Source organism: Stegostoma tigrinum, chromosome 19, assembly GCF_030684315.1.
Source record: "Stegostoma tigrinum isolate sSteTig4 chromosome 19, sSteTig4.hap1, whole genome shotgun sequence".
Lineage (NCBI taxonomy): Eukaryota > Metazoa > Chordata > Chondrichthyes > Orectolobiformes > Stegostomatidae > Stegostoma > Stegostoma tigrinum.
This window is the reverse complement of record NC_081372.1, coordinates 59,238,812-59,256,290: the sequence shown is the minus strand read 5'-3', so window position 1 is coordinate 59,256,290 and position 17,479 is coordinate 59,238,812. Positions and strand designations below refer to the sequence as shown.

At 41.9% G+C, this 17,479-nt stretch overlaps 1 protein-coding gene across 2 annotated transcripts in view; it reads left to right on the top strand.

Annotated features, from left to right (window-relative positions):
- rtf2 (replication termination factor 2) overlaps positions 1 to 17,479 on the top strand; it is a 110,428-nt gene that overhangs the window by 12,760 nt on the left and 80,189 nt on the right. Inside the window, exons 2-3 of one of the 2 annotated variants that reach the window (XM_048550041.2) lie at positions 1,055 to 1,149; positions 5,310 to 5,403. The exons of the other annotated variant lie outside the window; for it this stretch is intronic. Coding sequence (XP_048405998.1) covers positions 1,055 to 1,149; positions 5,310 to 5,403 — 189 coding nt within the window. The remainder of the gene's footprint in view (positions 1 to 1,054; positions 1,150 to 5,309; positions 5,404 to 17,479) is intronic. 2 annotated transcript variants of the gene reach the window in all.

Here is a 17,479-nt window from a genome sequence, read left to right as displayed (position 1 = left end):
ACCCATCTAAAGTACTCTAACTATAGCGTTTCAAGTCAATATTGGAAAGTTAAAGTCCCCCATAACAACTACCCTGTTGCTTTCACTCCTATCCAGAATCATCTTTGCAATCCTTTTCCCTAATTTAGCAAACTTCCCATAAATGCACTGATACTGTGTGAGAGAAGAGGAGTGAATCATGATGTAAGTCTAAGTGAAGAAAGCTGGAAGAAAGCTACTGTGGAGCATAAGCACCAGCATGGACTAGTTAGGTGACATGGCTTCTTTCTGAGGTAGATGTTCCAGGTTATGCTGTGTATACCACCATACTGGAACTTTTGGTAGGTGTCTTCCATTCCACCTGCAGTGCAGGCCCAGGTGGAGTGATGGAAGAGTTTTGACATTGGCTTTAAGGTGTAAATTTGACTGACTGTGTCAGGTTTTTGTTTGACTTGTCTGTGGTGCAACCCTCCCAATTTTGGCAGAAGTTGCAGATATTAGTGAGGTGGACTTGTCGAACAGTTGTGGTGGGTATGTCATTGCGGTTTTTAATGTCTGATGCCAATGGGTCTGTCTGATTGTATTTGATTTTTCTTGAGTGATTTGATACAACTGCGTGAATTGGCATAAATATTTTGAAGCTTTCCTAAGGGCAGATGCAGAATGAACTGAGTTGCCAGCGGTGTGAGCTTCAATTATTTTTTCATTGGAGTGTTGACAATTGGTTTCAATGCATTGCCCCTTTAAAATATTTTCATAAATACAGTACCTTAAAATGGCTGCCCTGGCACCTGCTTGGAACACCTGGGTTATTTGATAGCTTGATGGAGCTTTGGAGTGGGAAATGTAGTTGGAGGGATGCCTTGCCGCTGACATTATTTACTAGTGACCAATTAGCTTTGAGTTGGATTTCTCAGTTCCTTTTAATTTTAGGACAATTCAGTTCAGTAAATTGAAAGGCTTCTCTTCAGCTTTTGTTTGGGGTATCCATTCTGAGCAGTGTAGTAGGCCTCATTCTCCTCCTGTGTGTAAACACGGTCATGCTTTATTTGCATAAATTTGTTATCTTTTTCAGGTTGACAAAAATGCCGCATTAGTTGCCCGCTGGAATTACTGTGCGATCAGTCAGAGACCGCTGAGGAAACCCATAGTGGCTTGTGAGCTTGGCAGGTAGGAGCTAAATTTGGAGAATGCGCTCAACTGGGCATGTTCATCAGTTGTCTTATAATTCAAACCCCCTTTCATAGGCAGGATTTTTATATACTTATTGATACCTATCTATGATGTCTATCTGTGATTGTTTTCCTGCTACGCAATTCTTAACCAGAAATTTTAGAGTTTTTCTAAGACCTATTCAGGTGCACCCTAAAACTTTGTAGGAAGCAAAAGATGTGATTGCTGGGCCCCTTGCTGAGATATTTGTATCATCAAAAGCAACAAGTGAGCTGCTGGAAGACGTTGGCTAGCGTGGTTATTGTTATTTAAGAACTGTGGGAAGGAAAAGCCAGGTAACGATAGACTAGTGAGCCTGGCGTCAGTGGTGGGCAAGTTGTTGGAGTCAATCCTGAGGGACGGGATTAACATGTGGTTGGAAAGGCAAGGACTGATGAGGGATAGTCAGCATGGTGTTGTGTGTGGCAAAGTATGTCTCAATAATTTTGTTGAGATTCTTGAGGAAGTGACAAAGAGGATTGGTGAAGGCAGAGTGATGGACATGGTCTATATGGACTCAGTGAAGTATTTGACAAGTTCCGCATAGTCGCTTGGTTAACAAGGTTAGAACTGAGTTCTTCTCCCAGGGAGAACGAGCCATTTGGATAAATAACTGGCTTAAAGGTAGAATGGTAGTGCCGGGTTGCTTTTCTCCCGTAGACGGCCCGGTACGAATGGACCCCCCCCCCCCCGATCTACAGGCACCCTGTGTGGGGTGGACAGACAAATCTCCAGGCCATCTTGTGGCTTTGCTCCTGAGCCTGGCTAAGGTGCCCATTAACAGGTCCAGGCAACAGATCAAAGAGGGGCTCATTGTTTCTGACTGTTTGCCCCTCTTTTGTGGTTATGTCCATACTTGTCTGCCCCTTGAGAGGGCGCACGTGGTACTCACTGGCAAGGTTGTGGCTTTCTGAAACTGCTGGGTGCTATGGGGGCTGGAATGCATTGTCAGCATAAGTTTCCGTTTTGCCTTTTTGAGTTTGGGTTTGTTTTCACTTTGGTCCAGGAAGAGGGCTAGCTTATTTTCCCTTTGTTCTGATTTTGGACCCCTTGGAGGAGCCGAGAAGACTTCTATTTTAGCCTCATACTTACCTGTTCCAGGTGCAGTTGATGGGAATGGGGGTGATGACTATTATATCTTCCATTGAAATGAGTAGGGGAACTTCCTCTGGATTTTAAACCATTGTTGCCCCTGTCCCAGGAGTGTCCAGTGGGGATGGAGGAGAGGTGGTTTATTTAGGTAGTTGGTTATTTGTTTGTTTAGTTATTTGTTTTCTTTGATTTTGCTTGATTTTACACTTATTTTGGCCCCTTGTGGTTCCTGCCCAAAAGAGGTGTGTGAGGACAGTCAAGAGAGAGCCCTTTTGCTTTTTTTTGCTTATTTGTTTTTGTTTTTCCCCCAGAGTATGTGTCTTTATTTTTGCTTAACAAAGTCAAGGTAGCTGTTGTTTCTGCTTCAGAAAGAGCAGTGTGGGCTTTGCCCTGTGGTTGGCGGCTGCATCTCTGTCCCAGGAGTGTCTGATGTGGGTGGGCAGGTGTGGTCTTGGTTTGTTTTTATTTACACCTTTTCATTTAAAAGAATGGATGGTTGCTTTTCGGACTGGAGGACTGTGAACAGCAGTATGGCACAAGGATCGGTGCTAGGTCCACTACTTTTTGTCACTTGTATAAATGATTTGGATGTGAATGTAGGAGGTATGGTTAGTAAGTTTGCAGATGACAGCGAAATTGGATGGGGTAGTGGGCGGCCAAGAAGGTTATCTGAGTACGATGGGACCTTGATCAGATGGACCGACGAGCCAAAGAGTGGCAGGTGGAGTTTAATTTAGATAATTGTGAAGTGCTGCATTTTGGAAAGGCAAATCAGGGCAAGATATGTACTCCTTAATGATAAGGGTCTGCAGTATGTTACCAAACAGTGACCTTGGAGTGCAGGTTCGTAGTTCCTTGGAAGTGGAGTTGCAGGTGGGTAGGATAGTGAAGAAGGTATTTCATATGCTTGCCTTTATTGGTCAGTGCATTGAGTATAGGAGTTGGGAGATCATGTTGCAGCTGTACAGGACATTGGTTAGGCCACTTTTGGAATACTACATTTAATTCTGGTCTCGCAGCAATTGGGAAGATGTTTTGAAACTTGAAAGCATTCAGAAAAGATTTACAATGATGTTGCCATGTTTGAAATGTTTGCGCTATAGGGAGAGGCTGAATCAGCTGGGGCTTTTTTTCCCCTGGAGCATCGGAGGCTTGGGGCGGGGTGGGGGGGGGGCGTGGCGGAGGGTGGTGATGGGCAGGATTGACCTTTTCATAGGGGTTTGTATAATCATGAGCGGCATGAATAGAATGAACAGCTGAGGCCTTTCCGTAGGGTAGGGGAATCCAATGCATAGATTTAAGGTGAGAGGGGAAAGATTTAAAAGGGATGAAGTGAGCAGCCAGAGGGAATGGTGGAGGCTGCTATAATTACAATGATTAAAAGGCATCTATATGGATACATGAATATGGAAGGTTTAGAGGGATATGGGCCATATGCTGGCAAATGGGACTAGATTAATTTAGGATACCTGGTTAATATGGACGAGTTGGACTGAACGGTCACTGTGGCTCCGGCAATGGTGTGAAGAATGGAGTACTGCTCACAGTTCATTGATCCATTCATATGATCTCAAATGAAAACCAGAGCCTACCCTTGCTAATCCTGATGAATTTTAAAATATAGAAACGCAGGTGTGTGTGAAATCCAAAGAGGTTTTCGGGAAGATAAGCTTGTGGGGACATCTGAGTGACTTATTACCCCACTGTGAAACCTCTCCAAAGATGTCAACCTTGAAGTTGTCCTCCCTCCAGAAGGACCTCAGTGGATCTCTCTCCCGCTGCAACCCAATGGTGAAACCTCCCCTCACTCCCGTCCGGGGCCCCACACAAACTTTCCATATCTGGCAGGGGATCTCCAGTATGTCGTCCAGCCTGGTCTACTGTATCTGTTGCTCCCAATGTGGCCTCCTCTACATTGGTGAGACCAAGTGTGGACTTGGTGACAGATTTGCAGAGCATCTGCGCTCTGTATGTTGTAATCAACAACACCCTCGGGTCGCTAGCCATTTTAACTCCACCTCCTGCTCCCTGGGTGACATGTCTGTCGTGGGCCTCTTCTAGTGCCACAATGATGCCACATGCAAACTGGAGGAAGAACATTTCATTCCGCCTTTGGAGCCTGCAGCCTGATGCCTAAACGTGGATTTCACCAGTTTCAAAATCTCCCCATCCCCAGCCTCATCCCATGACCAACCCTCCCTCTGATCCCTGCCTCCTTGACCTGACGCAACCTGTCCATCTCCTTCCCCACTTTTCGGTCCTATCCATCCCACTGACCAGTCCCCACTACCCCTACCTGCGTCCACCTATCACCATCCCACCTCCCTCCCCCCAGCTCCATCCCTCTTTCCTCTAGTTATTTCCCAGCTCCTCTTTCCCCCCCACAAAAAAAATGTCTTGATGAAAGGCCTAGGTCCAAAACATTGACTCTTCTGCTCCTCTGCTGCCTGATCTGCTGTGCTCCTCCAGCTCTACACTGTATCAACTCTGACTCCACCATCTGCAGTTCTTGCTATTTCCACATGTTGTCTGTTATCTGTTTAGGAGAATCTGCAATCTGGTATGCTTTTGTTGGGGTAGGTTTGGAAGCTACCCATTGTGACTGGACCAGAGGCGACCCTATTGGATGAAGCCTGATTAGGGAGGTTTTTGTACTTAATATACTTCTGGAGAAAGGTTCAGTCATCTTTGGATATTTTTGAGGCCTTTTTGTTTTTTCTGGCATTCTACAAATCTATCCAAGAATTGATTTGTAAACCATTGTCTAAATTTGCAGTCTAAACAGGTCATCCTGTATGAAGGACCATGATCCTTTGCAGCTAGATGTCTGTAATTCTGCTGAAATGGGATACCAAGTAAATTGGACAGCTTCAATTGTTGTATGATTCTTTGATTTCAATAGTTTCAAATTAATTTGCATTTCTTTTCAAAGTGCAATTCATTTTAATTCTGCCTGCAGTTTTTTTATCTAATACTCAGCATTTGGGGTTGATGCTCTATCTAACTGATCACTTCTTAATTCTTAGACTGTACAACAAAGATGCTGTCATTGAATATTTATTGGACACATCTCCAGAGAAATGCATTATAGAGACTGCGACACACATTAAGAACCTTAAGGTGAGTTTGTAACCTGATAAATTGACAATGCATAGTTATAGAGCTGACTGCCCCATTCTATTCTTGAATTTTGTTCAATCCTCCATGGGTGTTACTGTCATTTCTCTTGAGCCACTGCACTCCGGATGCTGTAGTTGCATGCACTATTAGGAACGGGGTTCCAGGATTTTGACCCAATGACATTGAACAAACATTAATATAGTTCTAAGTCAGGATCTGTATAACTTGAGGACCTTGCAGGTGGTGGCATTCTGATGTATCTGTGCAGTTGGCACTCAGTGGTAGTACTGTGCATGTACAGTTGTTGGATAAGAAAGTCTAATTTTTATTTTGTATAAATGTGTTTTAGTTTGCCATTGACACTAACTGAATTCTGCAGTTAAATTTCTGTTGTAAGCCCTAAGCACAGTTTTTCAAGGGTTCCAGCAAAAGAAAGGCTTAAATAAGAAATAGCTGAAAATGGATACCCATTAAATTACTTGAGCCTATTGTATGAGGCATGTACAAAACTAATCAACTGAGATTTAGAATTTGGGTGCAAATTAGTATAGAGTGCTGGAGTTTAAACAAAGGAAAGGAAACAAGTGGCTTATTGCTTTTGGTTTTGCCTAACCATTTTCAGCTTCAAGCAATTGGTTCTTGCTATTTCACAGGACAAGAAACTGGTTTAATTGGTAAATATTTGGTAAGTGATTATTCTATTCCTAAGGCCCAAAGTAGCACAATTGGTGATAAGGTTATTACAATAAATAAAAGCATAACTGAACGTGAAGTTAAGTATAATGTGATTCCATAAAGCACATTAAGTATGGCAGGATATATAATGGGCCACAGTTGGAGCATGTGGGAGTTCCAGAATGCCAATTTGAGTAAACATTGTCTACACAAACGTTGATTTGTTTGAGTTTGAGCTGCAGAAATTGCAGTACATCAGTGAGGGGTGCCTGGATTTTTGTACTAGGAGGCAGTCATAGAGATGTACAGCTTGGAAACAGACCCTGTGGCCCAACTTGTCTATGCTGACCAGATATCCTAAATAAATCTGGTCCCATTTGCCAGCATTTGGCCCGTATCCCTCTAAACTCTTCCTATTCATATACCTGTCCAGATGCTTTTTATATGCTGTAATTGCCTTCACAATTTCCTCTGGCAGCTCATTTCATGCACACACTACCCTCTGTGAAAAAGTTGCTCTTTAGGCCCCTTTTAAACCTTTCGCCTCTCTTCTTAAACCTATGCCGTCCTAGTTTTGGACTCTCCCACTCTGGAGAAAAGACCTTGTCTATTCACCTTATCCATGACCCTCATGATCTTATAAACCTCTAGAGGCTCACCCTTCAGCCTCCAATGCTCAAGGGAAAATAGCCCCAGCCTATTCAGCCCCTCCCTGTAGCTCAAACCCACCAACCCTGGCACCATTTTTTTTCTGAACCCTTTCAAGTTTCACAACATCCTTCCCTAAGCAAGGAGACCAGAATGGAATACAGTATTCCAAAAGTGGCCCAACCAATGTCCTGTATAGCTGCCACATGGTCTCCCAACTCTTATGTTCAGTACACTGACCAATAAAGACAAGCATACCAGATGTCGTCTTCACTATCTTATCTACCTGTGACTCCACCTTTGGAGAACTCTACCTGCAATCCAAGGTCTCTGTTCAGCAACACTCCCCAGGACCTTACTATTAAGTGTATAAGTCCTTAGCTGATTTGCCTTCCCAAAATATAGCATTTCACATTTACCAAAATTAAACTCAATCTGCCACTCCTGCACATCAATGTGCTCTGAGGTAACCTTCTTGGCTGCCAACTACAGCACCAACTTTGGTGTTACACTGCTTAGAATACGATTGTCTGATTAGGTCAGTGTTCAGGGACAGGAGAATATGATTGTGAATGAGGCAGATAAAGGGACTCAGGCCAGGAGTACAGGAACTACCAGTTTTTCCAATAATCCAATCGATTTGAGGTTACTTTGGATGAGCGGGAGTGCTGTAGGATGAATGACTAACTGAACATGACTGCAGGCTCACAGAAGCTACCTGATGAGGGAATAAGAAGAAATATAGTGGTAATAGAGGATACAATAGTTGGGGGATTTAAGTCTTTCTCTGTAAAGTCTATGAATGCTGCTGGTTGCATTTCCTGTCCTGTGTCAGGGTTTGGGACGTCAGATCAGGGCTGGGAGAAGTGGGTTTTGTTTTGTCGACACTTCCCAGTATTGGCAAAAGTGAGATTTGACTACTGGGACGTTCTCAGATGAACCAAGTTGATGTTTTTTCTGAAGGAGGGTCAAGGCCCGATGCTGGTTGGCCTGCTGTGTTCGTCCAGTTCCGCACCTTGTTATCTCAGATTCTCCAGCATCTGCAGTTCCTACTATCTCTGATGTCTTTACCAACTGTACAACTAGAGAGGTAGAGAGAGTGGTAAAGACTCCATGTTGAATTGTAGACTGAATCAGAAAGGACTTTTTTCAAAAAACCGATAAAAGAATTGCTTTACTTTTAAAAGGTGAGTTACTGAAACCCATTGTGGCTTGCGTTCACTCTGTTGCTTCAGGGGGATAATGTAAGAGACAGTGTGCCACTGGGGTACTCATATGCTGATTGAGATTGAATAGGTTGCTGATTGTGGAATTGTGACCAGTTGTAGAGACTAAAGAGCAATTTCACAACTTTGATTTGTGGGCAGCTCAACAGCTTTTGACTCTGATACGGGATGAAGCCTTCACACTTATGGGAAGAGAGGGGATGCTTCTCGCTCGCCTTCGTGATCGCCCTCACATTCTCAACTTTCTTTCCTGGACTCTGTCCAATGAGTCAGAAACTTCATAACTGAGCCAGTTGCTATGCCTTCTGTGAAGAAGTGAAAGTTTATGAAAGAAAAAGTCAGACAACTGAAGGACTTGGGGAACAAAAGGAACACCCAGTTGAATCTTGACAACGGTTGCGATTGAAATATTTTTCTACATTTTTTTTCTCTCTCCATACACAGCATCAACTTCTTTTTAATCTGTTCATATGTGTGTGTTGGGGGAGAGTTTTAGAAGAGGGTATTGTAAGTAGTACAGAACCTGGTGTTTTCTTCATCATTACAACTTACAAAACTGCACCCAAATCCTCGTTGTTTCAAATTGCATCCATCAAATTCAAGAGCCAGAAGACTCTCATACCTCATTGATGTTGCACGCTTGAAATTAGGCCCCACTATCCCCAGAGTCATCACAAAATTTGGAATTCTGTGAAGTTTCTTGTTTGATAAACTCAGATTAACAGTAACATAGAACGGGGTTCTACACTGAAACTATTTATTACAATATACAAACCCTAACGAAATGTAAACAACGATGAACTGTCAACACATACCTTGAGGAATCAGAGGGTTTCCTGGAGGGACACAATTGAACCTGATAGTCTTAAGCGAACTTTTAAAAACCTGGGTTGATTCTGTTGGCAGATAAACTGGAGGCAACATGTATGTCAGAGCTAGGAATGCAGATAACATTAAAATACAATGAACTTATTGTTAACAGACACTTATGGAACCTGGAGTATGCCAGTTGATCAAATATTCCAGATAAGAGGTCCACGTAATCAACACTAATAGGAATGTAATGCAGGGTATACACATCACTGTTATACTTTATTCAAGTGATTTATGCTGTAAATAATAATACAACTTTGCCTTAAATAAAACTTAATGGCAGGGAGCCATCTCACTTGCGCCCTTAACCAATTACTCAGACACCATGGCATTTGAGAAGAATTGACTTGAAATTGAATCAGCTATTAATATTTGTGTGGCCATTTGATTGAACATGTATATTTACATTTGAGGTAAATAAATTGTAACAACTATAACAATTGGACAAAATAATTCAGTAAACTTTGAGATATTTCAGTTATGTAATTTTTGCTGGTTTACCAAGAGTGTCAGTTCATAAGGTGCCAGTTAAAACAAAGTTTGTTGTACTAGCACAGCACCTGGGTTTGGTTAAAATAGAAGTGAGATGAAGTATTTCAGGTTTGATGCATCAGAATAGGGCAATAGTAAGTCACAGTTAAAGAGACTTGAGCACAAAGAAATGATGAAAATGCTCAACTTGAAATTTCAAAGAGCAGTAAAAGACAAAGGGGAATGAAATGAGGAAGCTAGAATTAGAATTGCCAGTGCAAAGTGAAGGAAGACTAAAGAATGGGGGCATGAATATAATCTTTGATTCAGAGTTGATTAGCTGGAGTCAGAGCTGTGGACATTGTGACATATTAGGGAGGGAGGAAGGTGCTTGGGTGCACTTTCAAGAGGCATTCACATCGCTTGGGTTAATTACGTTAATTTTGGTCCATGGTCAGACAAAGGGTGTGATTGTGAGTGAGGAAGGTATGGGGATCCTGACTTTGAAGTAGCCTCCACCAGTGTCCTTATTCAATAGGTACAAGATGCTTGCTCCCAGTGTGGGAAAGGGTACCGACTGCAGGAGAATGAGAAAACTGATCACATTGCTGTTGCCCAAAGCACCATTCAAATGGGGGAAGAAAAGATATTGCAATAGTAATCTCATAGTTAGGGATCCTTTGGGAGTGGTGATCAAAACATAGTAGGATGCAAATTCCTTTTGGGGGCGAGCAACTCGGGTCTCAAAGTACTGGCCAACTTGAGTACAGGCAATTACAGGGGAATAAAGAAAATGTCTAAAGTGGGCTGGGAACATGGACCAAGGGGAAAGTCAGTGGATTAGCAGAAACAGAAAGTAAAGTTCATACTTCTCCACATAAAATTTATTCCAGTCCCAAAAAATGTCTTGTTGAGAAGAATGGGCCATCTGTGGCTAACCAAGTTGGTTGAGGAGAGTATATAATTAAAAATAAAGTCATGTAAAGCAATTAAAAGTCATGGTGGGCCAGAGGATTGGGAGTCCTTTGTGAGTTGTCAGTGGATGACTAAAAAGCTAATGAAGTGGGACAAAACTGCTACTGAAAATAAATTGGCAAGAAATTTAAAATCGAATAACGAAAGCTTCTATAGGTATATAAAATTTAAAAAAAAGCTAAATTACATCTGGGACCCTTGAAGATGCAACTGAGGAATTGACAAGAGATTTAAACCAATATTTTTACATCATGCTTCAATGGAGAAGACACAGTCATCCCAAAAATAGCAGATAACCAAGATGGTAATAGGCAGAAAGATCTTGTCATAGTCTGTATCACGGTGGACAACTTAATTGACAAACTAATGGGACAGAGGTAGACAGGCCACCAGGACCAGATGACCCATGTCCAAGGGTATTAAAGGAAAATATGATGGAAAATAGATAGTTGGAAGCGTTGTTTGAAATATTCCAGGACTTGGTCAATTCCAGGAAGGCTCAGTGGATTGAAAAATGCTTATTTGTCCCTGTTCAAAAAGAAAGGGTGACAATAAGTAGGAAACTATAGGCCAGTTAGCCAAACATGTGTCTTTGGGAAAACACTAGAGTCCATTTTAGAAGGATGAAATGGAGGGCATTTAGGAAGAAAAAACAATCAAGCCGACTCTGATTTTGTTAAAGGAAAATCATGTTTGATAGATTTGCTAGAGTTCTTCGGACATATAACAACTAGTATTAATAAAAGGTAACTAGTAGATGTACTGTGTTTAAATTTTGGAAAGGTATACAAAGTGTCACAAAAGCTTATTGGACTTCAATATTGGAATAGTCCATAGTATAGATTGCTTAACACAAATGACAGAGTTGGCATTAATGTTGTAACTAGAAGGGTGCCACAGGAGCCCTTAGGCTGCGATTATTTACAATCTATATTGACTTGATGGAGGAGCAGTGTATAAAGCATTCAACTTTTCTGCCGATACAAGAATTGGTGCAAGCACATGCTGTGATGAGGCCATGAAGAATCTACAATCGGGTTTGGGTAGGTTGAGTGAGAAGTCAAAGTTTAACGTAGGCAAGTGTGAAGTGGAAAGAATCCAAAAGCAGACTATTATTTAAATAAAGAAAAATATAGCAAAAACAGTGAAAATTAAAAGCCAAAATGTTTTCATTGTAACAGAGCCAGATACATTTGTTCAGTTGCAAAGAAACTCAATGGAACTCATAAGAATGAATTCATAAAAGAAACTGTGACGGTAAATGCCTTGGATAAAGTTGTAGCCTTAACTACTACTATGAGACAGATGGTTAATGCTATAGCGAGTGCAGTAGAAGTACATACGAAAGATGGGAGACATGAAGTGGTTTTATCTAAAGGGAAGATAACCCCTTCTTCACATGAGGTGTCCATTCCCATAACAATGTAAAGAGATACAAGGGCTACTTGAACTCATTTGGAAAAGGATTTAGCTTTTTCTTCTACCATTCAATGAAAGCCACAGTTTTGTAAGTGGGATATGTGGAAAGTATATCCCAGTTCCATTATACAAAGACCAATTGGAGTGTGACTTATTATCTGGACAAGTGGTCATCAGGCTGGTAAGAAACTATCTGTGGATACAGTTGATTTGCTCCAGGGGAATGATTTAGCAGAAATGAAAGTTAAGCTTCACCTATAATCGTGGAAACTCTAGTTGAGACTAAAGGGACTGAACAGTTGGGAAAATAAATAGGTTCTGCATTTTTTTTTTAGATTAGACTCCCTAGTGTGGAAACAGGCCCTTCGGCCCAACAAGTCCACACCGCCCCTTGAAGCATCCTACCCAGACCCATCCCCCGATAACCCACACATCCCTGAACACTACGGGCAATTTAGCGTGGCCGATCCACCTAGCCTGCACATCTTTGGACTGTGGGAGGAAACCCACGCAGACACAGGGAGAATGTGCAAACTCCACACAGACAGTCACCCGAGGCTGGAATCGAACCCGGGTCCCTGGCACAGAGAGGCTGCAGTGCTAACCACTGAGCCACCGTGCTTCCCTTTTTCTATAATGTGTAGTCGGTAAAGAATTTGCTAAACGATGTCTAGGGTTACAGTAATACTGCAAGCAGATGTTAGGGTAGGAGAAATTCTACTTGAAGTGTTGAGTTTGTCTTTGTTAATTGAACATCAGAAAGCAGATCTAGAGTTAAATTGGAGAGCACAGATAGCTCACACTGAAGTTGAGTCTGAAGGGGTTTGAGTGTTATTATATTAAATACAGATTTTTAATGAATGGAGACGTACTCTTAGATATGTGGATGAAGAATGGATGGTTGTTCATCTTTGCTGCCCATGTGTCGTAAGGTGATGTTGCGAGAAGCATGTGAAATTCTGATGGCAGGCCATAAAGGAATACAGAATAAGTACAAAATATGAAAGCATTGATTTAAACACGGTAAATGTCATGCAGATGTAGTGTAGTTCGACAGAATGTGTAATGTAGTTGAAAACCCTCAACCTGTGATGAAACCAGCATTCTTGATTCCAGCACTACCATTTCAATAACCGTTTCATTGAGTGATGATAGATTGTTCAGGATCCATACTAAAAACCAAAAAAAAGACATCATATCCTTATGACCGCGGCCATGATAAACCTGATTTGCAGAAGCCACTCCTTTTAGCACTATGACAGCTAAGGTAGTAATGGAAAAGTTAACTCAGTTTTACACATGTTGTGGGCTATCAATTGAGAGTGTCTGACCAGGGTTCTACCTTTCTCTAAAGTTCTCCAGACCGTCATCAGCAGTTTGGATGTAAAACAGTTCAAGTCAACTGCATGTCATCGATAAACACAGGGAGCTGTGGAGAGTTATCGTCAGATTCTCAAAACCATGATTAAGGTGTACCACAATAGATTTGGACAAAGGAGTAGATTTCCTGTTGTTTGCCATCTCAGGTTTCCCAAATGAACATACTGTTGGTGTCTTTGAATTGATTTACGGTCATGAGATTAGAAATACTTTGATTCAGTAAATGATCTTGCATCCAAAGGATGTATCCTCAGTGTTGGACTTAGTGTCTTTCCAGAAAACTGGACACACAGAAGCATGTGAGGCAACAAAAGAGAATTTGAAGATTTTGAAAGTGGAAGAATGAACTAATAAATATTCAACAACCTTAATGTATTCGCAGGAGATCAAGTATTTGTACTGTTTCCTTTGAAAACTGAACCTCAAAGTGAAATTCACTGGTCCATACCAGGTAGTTAGGAAGGCTAGTAAATCAAAATACTGTGGATGCTGGAAATCTGAAATAAAGGCAGAAAGATTTGGAGAATCTCTGCAAGTTTGCCAGCATCTGTGGAGCGAGAGAAACAGAACAGAACTTCAGAGCAGTTCTGAGGAAGAGTTGTATTAGACTTGATATTAACTGTACTGCTGTTTGTGTACCACATTTTGTGATGAAATACATTTTTGGATAAGGTGGAAGCCTGTAAAGAGCACATTTTTATTTTTAATTATATTTAGTTTTGATAGTAGACTGAATTGGAAAAAGGATGTTTGACAACAATTACCGTAATTTTACAAAGCAAGTTACTGAAACTTGTTCCCATTTCTGAAGAAGGGTCTCAGCCCGAAATGTCAGCCTTCCTGTTCCTCTGGTATTGCTTGGCCTGCTGTGTTCATCCAGCTTTACACCTTGTTATCTCTATTAATGAAACTTGTGGGACGAGTTTATACTGTTGCTTTGCAAACTCAGGGAAGGCGCAAAAGGAGATGGCTCAGCACTGTGGTGTGTATGCCCAGGGAGGTGTGGCTGGCAACAGGTTACTGATGGTTTGTAGAATTGTGACCGGTTGATGCCAAATGTCATCAACTTAATGACAAGCTGTTTTTGGTTACTGGGTATCTGAACTGCTTGTGGGTGTGAACTATTCGGGGTGAAGCATTTGGACCCCCAGATGGGGTGATAGTGCCCACCAACACCACCCCAACCCCTAACCTTCCTCCCTCCCTCTCTCTTTCTTTCTCTTTCACTTTGTCTCTTCTCTTCTCCCCCCTAGTAAAAACATGCAAAACTAAAGAAAGCTAGTTGTTTATTCCAAATAGTTGCTGTAATTTATTGCTTTTACCCAACGTGTTTGCAAAGTAAATAATGGAGGTAGTGGATCAGATTTGGCAAAATGTAATAAATGAAAAAAATTAAATCATGCCAAAAATGAAATATCCTAATATGGAAAATGGTAAATAGCCCAATACAGGAAGTGATAGTCTGAATCTGAGTGAACGAACAGATAAGACTAGAATTCACAAAGCGAGTGTAACTATAAAGCTAAGGGCTCTATATCTAAATACATGGAGCATTGGAAACCAAAAAGTTAAACTGGGTATGCACATAGAAATGTTTTAGTATGTTCTGTTACCAATTAGAGACATGGCTGCAGGGTGACATGGATTGACAAGTTAAATCTTGAAGGGTACAGTTATTTTGGAAACTTGGGCAAGTAGGAAAAGGTGGAGATGGTAGGAACTGCCAATGCTGGAGTCTGAGACAACACAGTGTGGAAGTGGATGAACACAGCAGGCCAGGCAGCATCAGAGGAGCAGGAAAGCTGATGTTTTGGGTCTGGACCCGAAGTTTCTGAAAAAGGGTCCGGACCTGAAATGTCCACTTTCCTGATCCTCTGATGCCTGGCCTGCTGTATATATCCAGCTCCACACCTTGTTATCTCGAGGAAAAGGTGGAGGTGTGGTTCTTAGTTAATGGTATTAGCCCAGTAAATAATGATGACTTAAGTTTGGAAATCCAAGATATAGAAACAGTTTGGGTAGAAATCAGACATGATAAAGGCAAGAAGTCAATTGTGGGAGTAGTGTACTTTCTCTCTGCCCCACTCCCCCAAAAAACACACACATGCATGCACACAACAATTGTCCCATGGCGTGGGGCATTAAAGAAGACATAAGGCTGTCAGAAAGGCATTGTGGTTATCATAGGAGATTTTAAGCACAATATGGGAAAATGTAAAGTTGTTCATTTTAAAGGGAGAACAAAAGAACAGTATTACTTGTTTGGAGAAAATCTGAAGAAAGCTGCAACACAAAGGGACTTGGTGTTATTTATGCAGCAGACACAGAAAGCTAACACACAAGTGGCAGGGATGTTGGCCCTTAATTCAAAAGGATTGAGTATGAGTAGGGGATTCTTACTGTGAATGTACACAGTGCTGGTGAGACCACATCTGGAATACTGCGTGCTGTTTGAACTTATTTAATGAAGGATATTGTTTCATTGGAGGCAGTTCAGATAAAGTTCACTAGGATGATCCCTGGTCTGGAGGGTTTGTCTTATAAGCAAAAGCTAAACAGGTTGGGCCTCAACTCAATGGATTTTAGAAGAATGAGAAGTGATTTCATATAAACATAGAGGATTCTTAAAAGCCTTGACAGGGTAAATGCTGGGAGGATGTTTCTCCTCCTGGGAGAGTCTAGGCATAGTCTCAGATTAAAGGGGCATCAATTAAGACTGACATCCAGAGGGATTTCTTCTGTCAGATGATTGAGAGTCCCTTGCCACAGAGAGCTGTGGGGACAGAATTCTTGTATCTGTTTAAAGCTGACAGAGATTCTTGATCAATCAAAGAACATAGAACATTACAGCACAGTACAGGCCCTCCGGCCCTCGGTGTTGGTATGACAGGTCGGCACAATCTCAAGCCCATCTAACCTACACTATTCCATGTATGTCCATATGCTTATCCAATGATGACTTAAATGTACTTAAGGTTGGCGAATCTACTGCCGTTACAGGCAAAGTGTTCCATTCTCTTACTACTCTGAGTAAAGAAAGTACCTCTGACATCTGTCCTATATCTTTCACCCCTCAATTTAAAGCTATGCCCCCTAGTGCTCGCCGTCACCATCCTAGGAAAAAGGCTCTCCCTATCCACCTAATCTAACCCTCTGATTATTTTATGTGTCAATTAAGTCACCTCTCAACCTTCTCTCTAATGAAAACAGCTTCAAATCCCTCAGCCTTTCCTCGTAAGCCCTTCCCTCCATACCAGGCAACATCCTCGTAAATCTCCTCTGCACCCTTTTTCAAAGCTTCCACATCCTCCTTCTAATGCGCTGACCAGAACTGCACGCAATACTCCAAGTGCGGCGCACCAGAGTTTTGTACAGCTGCAGCATAACCTCTTGGTTCCGGAACTCGATCCCTCTATTAACAAAAGCTAAAACACTGTATGCCTTCTTAACAGCCCTGTCAACGTGGGTGGCAACTTTCAAGGATCTGTGTACATGGACACCGAGATCTCTCTGCTCATCTACACTACCAAGAATCTTAACATTAGCCCAGTACTTTGCCTTCTGGTTACTCCTAGCAAAGTGCATCACCTCACACTTGTCTGCATTAAACTCCATTTGCCACCTCTCAGCCCAGCTCTGCAGCTTACCTACGTCTCTCTGTAACCTACAGCATCCTTCGTCACTAACCACAACTCCACCGACCTTAGTGTCGTCTGCAAATTTACTTACCCATCCTTCTACGCCCTCATCCAGGTTGTTTATAAAAACGACAAATAGCAGTGGACCCAACGCCGACCCTTGCGGTACACCACTAGTAACTGGTCTCCAGGATGAACATTTCCCATCAACTACGACCCTCTGTCTTCTTTCAGCAAGCCAATTTTTGACCCAAATTGCTATATCTCCCACAATCCCATTCCTCCGCATTTTGTACAATAGCCTATTGTGGGGAACCTTATGGAACGCCTTGCTGAAATCCATATACACCACATCAACCGGTTTACTCTCATCTACCTGTTTGGTCACCTTCTCAAAGAACTCTAAGGTTTGTGAGGCATGACCTTCCCTTCACAAAACCGTGCTGACTATCCCTAATCAAATTATTCTTTTCTAGATGATTATAAATCCTATCCCTTAACCTTTTCCAACACTTGACTAACAACTGAGGTAAGGCTCACTGGTCTATAATTACCAGGGTTGTCTCTACTCCCCTTCTTGAACAGGGGAACCACATTTGCTATCCTCCAGTCATCTGGCACTATTCCTGTAGACAATGACGAGTTAAAGATCAATGCCAAAGGCTCGGCAATCTCCTCCCTGGCTTCCCAGAGGATCCTAGGATAAATCCCATCCAGCCCAAGGGACTTGTCTATCTTCACACTCTGTAGGATTTCTAATACCTCTTCCTT